The sequence below is a fragment of the Rhamphochromis sp. 'chilingali' genome (assembly GCF_963969265.1).
Source record: "Rhamphochromis sp. 'chilingali' genome assembly, chromosome: 19".
Taxonomy (NCBI): Eukaryota; Metazoa; Chordata; class Actinopteri; order Cichliformes; family Cichlidae; genus Rhamphochromis; species Rhamphochromis sp. 'chilingali'.
The window spans coordinates 29,452,688-29,465,273 of NC_137946.1; the positions used below are offsets into that span (position 1 = coordinate 29,452,688).

At 41.8% G+C, this 12,586-nt stretch overlaps 1 protein-coding gene across 1 annotated transcript in view; it reads right to left on the reverse strand.

Annotated features, from left to right (window-relative positions):
- Nucleotides 1-11,421, reverse strand: part of tmem132e (transmembrane protein 132E) — a 448,364-nt gene extending 436,943 nt beyond the window's left edge. Inside the window, exon 1 of the mRNA XM_080867161.1 lies at nt 10,128-11,421. Coding sequence (XP_080723287.1) covers nt 10,128-10,188 — 61 coding nt within the window. The 5' untranslated portion in view covers nt 10,189-11,421. The remainder of the gene's footprint in view (nt 1-10,127) is intronic.
- Between the last annotated feature and the right edge of the window lie 1,165 nt (nt 11,422-12,586).

Here is a 12,586-nt window from a genome sequence, read left to right on the forward strand (position 1 = left end):
TCTCCAATTTTAATTGATGTAAATGCAACAGCTATATGAACTCTGAATGAAGCAGCTTGTTTATCCTGGGGCTGAAGCAGAGGAATGGCAGCACTTTAGCAAAATTAGAAATCATGGCCAAACTCAACCCCAGACTGTCTTTGGAAGTTAATTCAGAGAAATCGTCTTTACACAAATAAACTGCAACAAAACAGAAAGAAAAGGAGCCAGTACATCAGACAAAGGAGACGGGGGGGGGGGGCGGCTCCCTGTCAGGTTCAGGAGATGAACAACAGTATCTGACAGCTACAGCTGACATCCTGAGGCAGGTAATATATGCATCACAAAAAAATAACAGAAACATCAATTTTGATTTAGTACAACTTTCACTGTCCACACACATGGATACATATCTCTGACAATGACGTGCGTGGAGCGAACCGAGCACGCCACCTCAATTATAAATAGGGAAAGTATAGTATTTGCAACACATTACATCATCTTAACCTTGTTATGCTATTTTGAAATGACGCAAGACGACCAGCGTGCAGCTAATCTATTCATGCAATTGCAGAAAACAATACTAGATCAGCTCGTGGTGCCAGAACTGTGGAGGAATAAGAGTAACTGCCCTCATGTGCTGAGCAATAAACTTGATGAATCCCGTCATGACGATATTTTTCTGTCTTTTTAAGAGAGGACGCTTCACATCCAGCCTGGTTGGGGTGTAGCTGCTACTACTGACAGATGAAATCAGTGCTGATAAAGCTGCGGTGCATAATATCAGATTATAAAACATTAAAACCTGTTCAAGCCCAAGACATTTTTACATAACATACCTTTTTAGTTCATACTAAGCATTTATTTAACCATTTAGGAAATATATTCAGTTTTATGAATGAGCCAAATGCTGCAAAACTGACCAGGCAGAACGTGGAAATGGACAATAACCCAAAGCGCATCACAACAACAATCCAGGAGTCTCTCATGGCAAAGAAAAGGAATTCAAGTCAGTCAGTAGAGTGCATTTTTCAGTTACTGAATACAGAAAGACCCCAAACCAAGAAGCAACTGAAGGCGGCTGCAGGAAAGGCCTAGCAGTGCTTTTGAATGACGATCTAGGATTCAGGCGGTCACTGACTGCAAAGAATTTTCACCTAAATATTAAAAAGCAATCTTTTTATTTAAATTATGCTACTTTGTTCAATTACTTCAACCTCAGGAAAAGAAAATGGGAGACTATGTATAATTTGAAAAACAGTTTAATTACCAAACAGTTAATGCAATATTTTATTTAAACCCTTTGAATTAAACATGAGAGTTTGCACTTCAATCACAATTCGGTTGTTTGGTTTGAAATCCAGTGTGATGGAACACAGAAGCAAAACTACACAAGTGTCGCTGTCCATATAATTATGGACCCAAGGGTGCAGTATATTAATTGCCTAATCACTGTCACAGCAGTTTAATTTTAAGCATAACTAATGCTGCAGTGATGTTATTTTTAAAAAGGAAAAGTAGGCTAACTCAAATAAAAGTTGGTATGGTCATATTCAAACTTGAAATTAGTTCAGTCAACCTGAAATTTAAAAAAAAAAAAAAAAAAAAAAAAAAAAATGCATCGCAGCAAAATTTGGCTTTTTGCTAATAAAAGTGACAGTTTAAGGATTCACTGTACTGTTTGCAGAACATGATGTCACTTTGACAACGTCTGCTTCTAAAGGAGAACACTGCCGCTACACGTCCTATGTATAATTACCAGTAAGAGACAAGAGAAGCTGTCTGTGGCTTGTATTTGCTCTGTCTTATAGGACATCATCTAACAAGACATTAGACAATTTTACCAACTTTCTCCAGAGAAATAATTGTCAAAGTCAAACAACGAGACCAATCTACAGGAACATATTTAAACACGCTTTTCCCTTCTGCCTTAATGACAACGAGAAACCAGGGTGAACTTAAGAACCCCAGTCAAGTCAGTGTGGATCAACTGCAGCAGGAAAAGCAATCCTACAGCTGAAAACAATATAGCGCAGAGAAAGAATTAAGTGTTGGCTGGTTGTAGAGGAGGAAGCTGAGGTTGGTTGCCAGACTGGAGCGTTCATCTCTGAGTCCTTTAGCAGATTTGTAGCACTGGGAAATCAGTGTGGGGAAGAGAGCAGATAGTGCAAGATGTGCTGAAAGCTGAAAATCTGGTCATACTTCTCCCGCTGCACTGACTGCACACAAATGGTTCACACCGAGTCCACGGAGACAAACTGCTGATATGCAAAGCAGGCCGCCAATACTCCTACACCGGATGTTTTTTGACTTTGTTTAACTATCTGCCATTTTAATGTGGCACAAGATACACATTTATGTCCAACGATGCTCGTAGAATATTACCCGTTATATCAATTGCCATTATTACCCGTTCATATTTACCCTTTTACATTCAACCCTACCTGCAAACTACCCAAGAGTTGTTACATTTTTGGTACTTATCTGTGTGAGTACTCAAAGAAACAACAGAGCAGAGTCAGTCTCCCCTCTAATTTCAGGTGGATGAAAAATACTTTTGTCACACCTCAAGTCAGCCAGTGAGTTCAACTCGAATATCTTCACCCGTCTCTCCTCTGTTTGGTTTAGCTGCACGAGGGAGGAAGGACCTTTTTTCTGATTACATTTTTTCCCTCTGGTTTCTAGGGGAGCGCTGCTGGGATCTGAGAAAACTGAATCACTACAACAGTCTCCTACAGGCTAAGACACACCAGCAGTCAGGCGATCAGACCATCAAAATGATACTTTAGTGCAATTATTTAGACTAGTTTACCTCGAAATAGAACCGAGTTGGTCGATAACAATAATCGCCTGTTTGGGAAAACTGCACGCAGACGCAAAAGCGGTCAAAATTCAGCTCGTAAACTGTGATAATACAGTGCAATACTTTTGTGTCGGTTGTGCATCTCCATTCATTTAACGCTCACCAATACAGCACCATTAACTAAACCTAACACAAAGTAAGAAAAACAACAACAACAACAAAAAAACTCAGGGTTTCCGCTTGATAAGGTAATCTAGGGCAAACTAATTTGATGACTGCTGCCTTATAAGTGTGACTGATCATCAGTTTCCCAGTAAACAAAAGCTGGCAGCCTTATACGGAGAGCTATAAGGAGTGTGAGGTTGTACAATCCTGGCTGCAAGGTATCAAACACTCTGTACAACAGGGGGAGGTCTGACCCTCTCTTGTGAACATATGTCATGTGCCACATGTGGACATGATGCGACTTACCATTTCTGTATTCCATGTAGTCCTCTTAGAGAAATTAAAGGGGCCACTTTCAGTCTAACCTTTTCTTCATTCAGAAAGCTCATTCTCTTTCACCCTGTCAGGGGACACAACTTATTAAATGTGAGCTATATTGCCGTGTCAGGACGACCAGAATTAGAGGAAAATGATTATACCCCTGTAACACCACAGAAGGAGCATGTCACAGTGGGTGCCATCATATCTAGACAATAAAACCAGATAAAGGTGTTAAGTAAAGCCCAGCTGGTGGCAGGGCTAACGTCTTTCCCAGAGGGTGTCCAAGAAGTGGCTATTCCTTCTTAGCGGTGACAAGATCTATCGCTGTGCATCTCGATCCATTTCTGCAAGGAAATGTAAAAATCTAGGTGGTAACATTTTGCCAAGCGTGACTCACAATACCACGGGAAGCAAAGCAAGCCATTTTAAATCAAAGGCGCTGCAGAATCGTGGAGATGCGCACGAGGCGCCGTGCACGAGAACTCGTTTCAGACCAAACATATGTGATTGCCTAATGCAGAAGACTGATTGCTTCCCTGCTGAGTATAAAAAGAGCTGGAAGATGTTCATGCAAGTGCTCGTATCCCCAGCTGTCCTGCAGGGAAATATTAAATTGCTTGCGGTTACAAAGACACTGAGTAAATGTCATGGGTAAATTTTATGTGGCCTTTGTCTGGTGCAAAGTTTAGAATTTCTGGAAAAAATAAAAGCACTGGAGTGCAACCTGATCTGTATCTACACGTGCACACAATACGACAGTGATCACCTGACACTGATGAATGAATAACTGCCTCGTGCGGTCCAATTATTCTATACGTCCTCGTTGGACTCGAATCATACATCAAGCCAAGCAGGTGGTGGATGATTTTTGACAGAAATTTCCCTTTAATTATTTTTTATTTTTTTCAAATTGAATCAAAAAGAAAACATCTTTCACACAGAAATGCTTAATAAAGAAAAAACAGATGGGCTGCATTTATGGATTGGAAAACAGTTAACGTTGTCTCACGATACAAACCATTTCAGACAGAAGGATTTTTTTGGACTCTGGATGTTGTGAGATTTAAGTAAGCGGGGGAAAGTTTTGTATCCAAATGTCTGCAAAGATATGCAAAAAAAATGTTCAAGGACAAACGACCATTGATACAGACTGTTTATAAAGGCTGGATGTACTTAGCACGTCATCAATCATTGTTCTCAAGCATGAGAGGACGCTGGGTGCTCATCCAACAGTGCCTTGGTAATCGCAAAGTAGTCGCACCCTAAAGCATACCCAGATGTTACAAAACAGAGGTCAGGCTGTAATAACTAAGACTTGGGCCATAGGCCATAAACTCATTAGGAAAGTGCTTACTGAGGTTAGAGATCAAGTGAGCAGTAGGGTCGCTTTCTCAAGGCTCCGACATGGTCTGTCAATGGTCCTACGCGCAGCTCTCCAGTGTTGCAGCTGTTTACCGTCACCGGGGGGCAGTGTCCCAAACAATCAGTCTAGGCTACTCTTGCTTGTGCTGCTGTTGGTCCATCAACCAATTGTGGAGAGAGGTCATGATTAGGGGTATTGTTTAGGTTTTATCCGATACCAGTACCAAACCGGTACTTTTGAAACGGTGCCGGTGCTTAAACGGTGCTCAAACTGGTGCTTAAAGAATGAAGAACACAAACTTTGTCCAAAAACCTCTCATGTTTAGCTGTTTCCCCACTTTTTCTTTGGTCATTTTAGCTTTTTTGGCCAGGGTGAAGGGAGTATCTGCCATCAAACAAGAAGACAGCTGCATGTAACTACGACGGTGTTTGCTAGTTCACCTTACGTGCGTTAATTTAATAACGTGGTTAGCCTACTCAACGTAAATTACACACGAACATTAAGCTACTCACGCAGAGAAGAACAGCTGCTGCTGCCATCATCATCCTCATCATTTCTGCTACACTGGCAGGGCTAGGGGCCAGGACTCTCCTCTTCGGGTTCTTGGGGGATGTTGCTAACTCCGGGACCGATAACAGGCTCCACACCCGTAGTAGATGTGCTCGGTGTGAGGTCTCGCAGCAAGCTATCAAATACGGTGCATGTCTCTGCTTTTAAAAAAAAAAAAAAAAAAAAACACTATGCGTCGCCAGGTGTTTCATCAGATTCGAGGTGTTACCTCCTTTGCACAGTATCACCTTAAAGCACTTGTTGCAGTACAGCCAGACTTTTACTGGTTACTACCGTTTATGTCAGAACCGATGCCATCATGGCACCGGATACCGGTACCCATCCCTAGTCATGATGCACACAGAGCTTAAGTGAAAGAGTTATGAAAACAAAAAAGGGGGGCTGGTTTAGCTCACTGGGTTGAGTAGGATATATATATATATATATATATATATATATATATATATATATATATATATATATATATATATATATATATATATATATATATATATATATATATATATATATATATATATATATATATATATATATATATATATATATATATATATATATATATATATATATATATATATATATATATAAAAAAGGGGTTGCATACCCCTTTTACATGAGCAATTACCTGGACACAAATATGTTATCATAAACCATGTTTTATATGTGCAGTGTGTATATGATGCATGTATGCTAGTCACTGTCAGAAAACTTGGCTTTTTGCAGATAGAAAATGGACTCGAGGGAAACCTGAACACAAAAAAAATAAATAAATGAAATTGAGGAATTTACCCTTAGCAAAAGAAACAAGTACATTCACCAGATTCAACCATTTAAAAGTTCAAAGAAGGTCTGACAAAATGGGTTACTGTATAGCATACAAATACTCTACTTTTTTCCCCTGCAGGAAGTGCCCACAAACCCTGAAGCCCTTGGTAAAGGTCTTGCACATCCCACTACATCTGGGAGAGCCAGTCCTTCATAAAAGGTCCATTTCACTGCTGATAGAGGACAACGTCCTTAGAATTCACAACAGCCACTGCACACTCCACAACGCCTCAGAAACAAGAGCTTGGAAAACACAGCTCAGAAAATTGAAGGGATTCAAGCATAGCTGGGTTTCGAAGATTGTTTGCTTTTTGTTTTTTAATCCCTTTACAATTCAGAGAAATCTAGTTTTGGCTTGTTCCAACAATTAAATGCAGAAAAATCCATTTTAACTGAATGACATGCCCACCTGCAAAAACCTGCGACGTAATTATGGAACGAGACTGCAAGTAAACCAAAGAGCCATCTTTCCAGTAACAGCTTCTCTTATTGTTCGTTGCCCTGCTGTTCCGAGTGCACAGATTGGTTTTAGCCTCAAGCCCAACTGTCACTGAAATGAAAAAAGTATTAAACTGTGCCATGCTCCACATGGATTTACCATTACCATCATCTAATGCTGATGGCAAACGCCATTAAAAATAATAATAATAATAAAAATATATATAAACCATATGCTTTATGGTGTAAAAAGTGACAGGTACACAAACAATTCAACATCACCTTGATGGGAGCAAAAGCAGAATAACTAAACAGCGCCGCTGACTCATTTGCAGTCACAGAGTGTTAATGGCTATGGATATGCACCTCCTGCATGTATGTCTGCGTTTTTCCACACAAAAGGATGGAAAACAGGAAACCTCTTCAAACACAGCAACAGAGCAAAAAAAAAAAAAAAAAAAAAAAAAAAAAAAAAAAAGGCTTCATTTCAACACATGTAAATCAATTAGGCTGGAACATGAGAGCTGGTGTGTCACACTGCCGCTTTGTCTGCTCTCTGTCCAGTGTCTACTCTCAGAGATGGGCTGGTGCTGGGAACGCTGCCAGCTACATCCAAACTATGACTGGGCAAACAGTGCTCCCACATCCACGCTATGCTGCTGACTGCAGACGTAGCCCCGAGTAATCAGTGGCACGTTTAATGTAACAGCTAGTCACCATCTATTCTACCCACTTATCAGAGTTCACCACAGTCTTTTTGGATTTCATCTAGAAAGCTGTTCAGCCCAGGTGGTAAGACATCCAGGTCTCACGATCAATTAACATAGTAGATAACTGCCTAAACACCAGCTAAATGTATAACACACTGCCACAGCTTTGTTTCAGTGAAGGAAGAAGTCAATTCAAGGATCAATAGAAACATTTGCTCAACATTGCTTTTTAGATTTCAAAAATTAAACAGTTAAGAAAATAATCAGCAGTTGCCTCCAAAGAAACTGTATAAATGTTTCCCCTGATTTACTGCTATGTTAGAAATATGTTTTTTCTGTATGTGGGTGGAGTTCCATATTATATCAGTTAAATGTGTTAAGTATCAAACTTTTTTTTTTTTTTTTTTTTTTTTAAACTAACAAATCTTAAACCTGTATGTAGCATCCTGGAAGTTTCTTCCTGTTAAAAGGGAGTTTTTCCTTCCCACTGTCACCACAGTGCTTGCTCATAGGGAGTCATATGATTGTTGGGTTTTATCTCAGTATGTGTTATTGTAGTACTTTTGCTTAGTTGTGTTATGGTTGCGTATAGTTTCCGCTCTTCTCCATGTGCAAAGCCTCTCCCTGCACACCAAGCCAAATTTTACTTTCTTCCATAAAAGATCATTTTACTTTTTGCAATTTACCGAAAGAAGCCTCCTGACTTTACTGGAAGTGCAATAAGAGCTTCACAATTGCTAATCTGTCTACAATGACAGGATAACGACTCTTTCAGATCAGACTTAAAAGACAGAAGCTGACAGCTAAAAGCACTGACATTGTCATCCTCACATCCCCATAGCCCACCCACTAATAAAAAAAAGAAGTCAATCTTGGAGAAACAATGCCTACAAAAGCACTTCAAACACCACCCTGCCCTAGATTAGACCTCAATTCTGATGCCCTATTATTTCACCGGAGCATACCATTTCACAAGAAGTAGCCAGAAAACTTTTTTTGAACAGCTCTTATCAGTGAACATGCCTAGCTCAAGTGTCCTTGAAAAACCTTAATCCCTATCAGCTCTGGGAATGCTGCTCAGCACATGACCTCTGACCTTCCTGAGGAGGGGGTACGGTGAAGGAAAACAACTGAACAATTACAACGGCATCTCAAAACGAAAGAAGGAAAAAGTATCCTAGTGCATCAACTGCAAAGGGGGAAAATAATCTTTAGCGTGTTTACAACATTGTGTGCCAGCCAATATATATGAAAATACAAATTCAAGGTGAGAAGAATGAGAAATAATAGATTCATTACAGCACTGGATTTTCCCCAGAGCGGTCTTAAAGTCCATGATATTGCTTTTTCACACCTGGGGATTTGCCTGCTTAGCTCTTCATCCAGCAGGTCTATTGCATTTCTCTTGAGGTATTCTTACAAAATTGTTTATTTAGCATGAGAGTGACAAGGAGGGAGAGGTTTAAAGTGCCGGGATGAGCGCAGGAGGAAGGCTTCCGTGTACAAGTGTGAGAGCGACTTGACGTCTCCGAGGCCAAGAGACTCTGAAACCATCCTTAGGGGGCAGCCGTCCACGCGCCAAATCTGTCCCTGCACTTGCTTTCAACAGCAGTGCCTTTATTGTTCAGGAAGGTGAGCACCCTCCCCACCCCTGCACTAAGCAACGCTAACCACAGGCGTTAGTGGGATTTGTGTAGGCACGCTATTGCAGCATACAGCACGCTGGCTTTACAGCCTTGGTGAAGCCATCAAGGAGAGTATATGCTTTAGTGCACACGTAGGCGTTTCTTTTGTGTGGTAATGAAACTGAGGCAAGACTTGGTGAAAATGAGTAGGAGAGGGGAGATACTGTGCAAGATGTCTGAAAGGAAGCAAGAGGTGGTTACACACTGAACATGGAAGGAAAACTGCACTCCGTCTCCATTCGGCTTACTGGGGTGAAGCACAGAAGAGTCCTAATCTGGGTCTAAATATAAGCACCTTTTAAATGTGCCTGCAAATGAATAAACAGAAACTGCGCTGCAAGTTGCTCGTCCTGGGGTTGCCTCCCAGCAACACACTTAATCCACGCATTGCAATGTCACACTTTGCTTACTGCTGGAAACAGTCCTGCACCCCTGCTGCTGCTACATCAGTAAAAAAATAAATAAAGAGTTGGATATTAAAGGAGGATTAGTGTTTTGGAGTCCAACTAGATCACTGGGACATGTCAGGAAATCATCTTTGAGGATGCTTGATTTAGATTTCATCAGCACATGTAGAACACACTGTATGTGTATCTGCTGTGTAACACACCGTGACTTCGTTCACAAGCAGCAGATGAAATCAGTTCTCAAATATGTTGCGAGTCCTCGAGCATAAGCAACTCTAACCTGATGTGGAGTGGGTATTTTAGCCTTTTTCTCAGCTCTCTATAGCATTTGAAGTGTGGCTTTTTTCATGCTTTTGTGACTGTGATGATCATGAGAGTTAATTACATCCGCAGTGCTTTTTTATTCCAATTAAAGTATCTGGTTTGATGGTGTGCCTGCCATTCTCCTCTGGGGAAAAAAAAAAGAGTTACCTAAGAGGGGAAAACAGACCAGGAGTGAAGCCACTGTTGAATTTCTTCAGAAATGTGTAACAGGAGTATGATTGTTTGTGTTTAGTGGTGTGTGTGTGTGTGTGTGTGTGTGTGTGTGTGTGTGTGTGTGTGTGTGTGTGTGTAGGGTCAGTCATTAAAAAAAAAAAAAAAAAAAAAATTAATAATAATAATAATAATAATAATAATAATAATAATAATAATAATAATAATAAACAAGACCAACTGCCTCTGCCGTGCATGTTTCAGAAATGTAGGGCCATTGCTTTCTATGCAACGTGAATATGATCCTGGAACCCTGTTGGCGGGTGTGTGTTTTGAATGGGGGGCAGGAGGGGAGGGGAGGGGGAAGGAGGTAGAAGGGGTACTCACCACATGAAAGCGCCGCCACACAGATGAAGAGAGTCCGTCTGAAATCCCGTACACCTGACATGGTAGAAATCCCTGCAGGAGGATGTTAAATCCCAGCTGTTGCAGTAGCCGATTGAGGGTAAATAAACCTCTCTGCAGGTGTTAGCCTCCACACGACGCTGTTGCAGTTCTTCGAGGGTCTTAAGTTGGATAATGCGCAATAGACAGAAATGCAACTGCACGAGTGTCTGAGCGGCAGGGAGTCCGATGTAAATTGGAGGTCTTCAGAAGCAGAAATGTTACTGGCCAGTCTTCTCAGAGTCTTTGCGAGCAGCGAACCTAGGGCACGGCAAAACCGCGTCTTCTCCAGGCAACGCAGAGCGTTTCCCCCACATCAGAGAGCAAAAAGTTCCAACTATCCTGATCCAACCCGGGCAGCAGGGAGGGAAAAAACAGTGTTCCATAAACGGACACGAGTCCTTGCGCGACACTCGATAAATGGCCCCCCACAAAAAAATATTATAAATCAATGGACATCAGTGGAGAGGTTACGCGCGCCCTGGCTGGAACCACGGGGATGCTGCACGCGTTCTCCAAAAAGGATCAGACTTGTCTGAGCAACAAACGGCAGGGAAAGAGCAGCAGAGTGTCCCTGTGAGGTTAGTCATTCTCCAATTAAAAATTCAAACATGAAATTCCTTGCGCAAATCATGGAAACAGTGTAGAGAGGGGAGGAAAACAACAAAAGAGGCATCCGACGGATCCGCACCGTTCTGGCTCAGCTGACACCGACTTCTTCTGCTTTTATTCAGCGTCCACAGCCGAGAGAAAAAGGTGGGAATGTATTCTGAGCCGTGGAAGGTGAAATTACAGCTCTAATCAAGCCGAAAAGGTCCGAGTTGGCCGCAAAGACCCGCTTTCCACCCTCCCCTCCCGCTCCAGCTCCCTCACGTTTCCAGTAGTTCACCTACCGCAGCGCGATGCGACGGGAATCATCACGCGTCCGCTGATTAAAAAACAACAACAAACAAGGGCACAAATATCCAGAAAGCTGACACTTTTTAAAAATCGAGTTACTTTGTGATGTTAAGACCGAGAGCCTGAGCGGAGCATCGTCGGTGCCGCTTACCGGGAGTCTGAAACAGAGCCAAGTCCGAAGAAGTCTCCAGTTTGGTGTGTAATTTGTCACCCGGCTTGAGCGCACCTTTCTCAGGTGTTCCTCCCGCAGAAGCAGCTGCTGTGCCCGCTGTCCTGCCCTCAGCAGCCCCGCTCTGGGATTTTAAGTCCGCTCCAAACTAAACGTGCTCACCTTAAAATGTCCAGAGTCGCAGCTCCCGGTCATCAAGCTCACTGTGGGGTAGAAGACGTGTCCGGAAGTTCCTTTCAAAATAAAATAAATTAGCCTACGTTTAATTGTTATTTTAAGCGATCTGCTAAATTGAGTCTTATTACTCATTTCCAGTGGCTTGATAAAAAAAATGCACCGAATATGACCAGCTTTGACAATACAGTGATGACATCATTTAACCCTTAAAAACGTCACACCCCTTTTTTAATGACGCTGAACGAAAGAGTTCATACCGAAATGAAACCGGTGCCACTCCTCACCTGACCTAAGAGCAGCTAAATGGGTCACAATTAAACCCAGTTTCAAACGGAATTAAATGGAAACGCGTATTTTGGGGCTTTTGATACACGCGTGTTTTCCAGGTCGACCCGTGGGCTTTAGTTTAGTCTCAGCGTTCAGTTAGTCGCTTGGCTTTTATCTTAAAACGCCACACCGAACACTTCCGGTATGGGCCACGTTAGACATAGTGAACTTGACTTTGTTCAAATCTAGTATCGCAGACGAAAATTAATCACGTGAGTGTCTCCACACTCCTCCTCTTCATCCGAAGTGGAAAGTATCCTCCCGAAGAAAGAGCCGTCCTCACTCCTGCCTAGTCATGGCCTCACTTTGTGCTTTTGTTTCTGCGTGGATTCTGCTTCACCCCCTGCAGGTTTACGTCACGGTAGATTTCTGTGCTAAGGACTGCGTGACCTTTTATTTGATTTTAATGTCATATTTTTGGAGCCTTCTCACAGCTAAAACGCTGACACCAGACACACAGGTGCACCCAATAACAATGAACTCATTCACAGTTTAATTTATCAGGTACACACAGTATCTTTAAGTGGGATTCCCACCTATGACCCTTGTCACAGTGCGTGGTTTGCAGTGGAAGGTTCTGTTGCATCAAGTAGAAATTCTGCCACTACGCAATTGAATCACACTTTTGCAGAAAACAGACTGAATTTGTTCAACTTCATGAGGTTGTTCATTTGCATGCATGGCAAGCTGCAAACACATTAATACTGACCGATTGTCTTTACTCCAAAATCTGAGATAATATAACAGAATCTCCTCTAACAGAGGCTAAAACACTTTAAAACTTATGTCTAGGCAGGAGGTGTCAAACAAATTGGTCAGAACCAGTCTG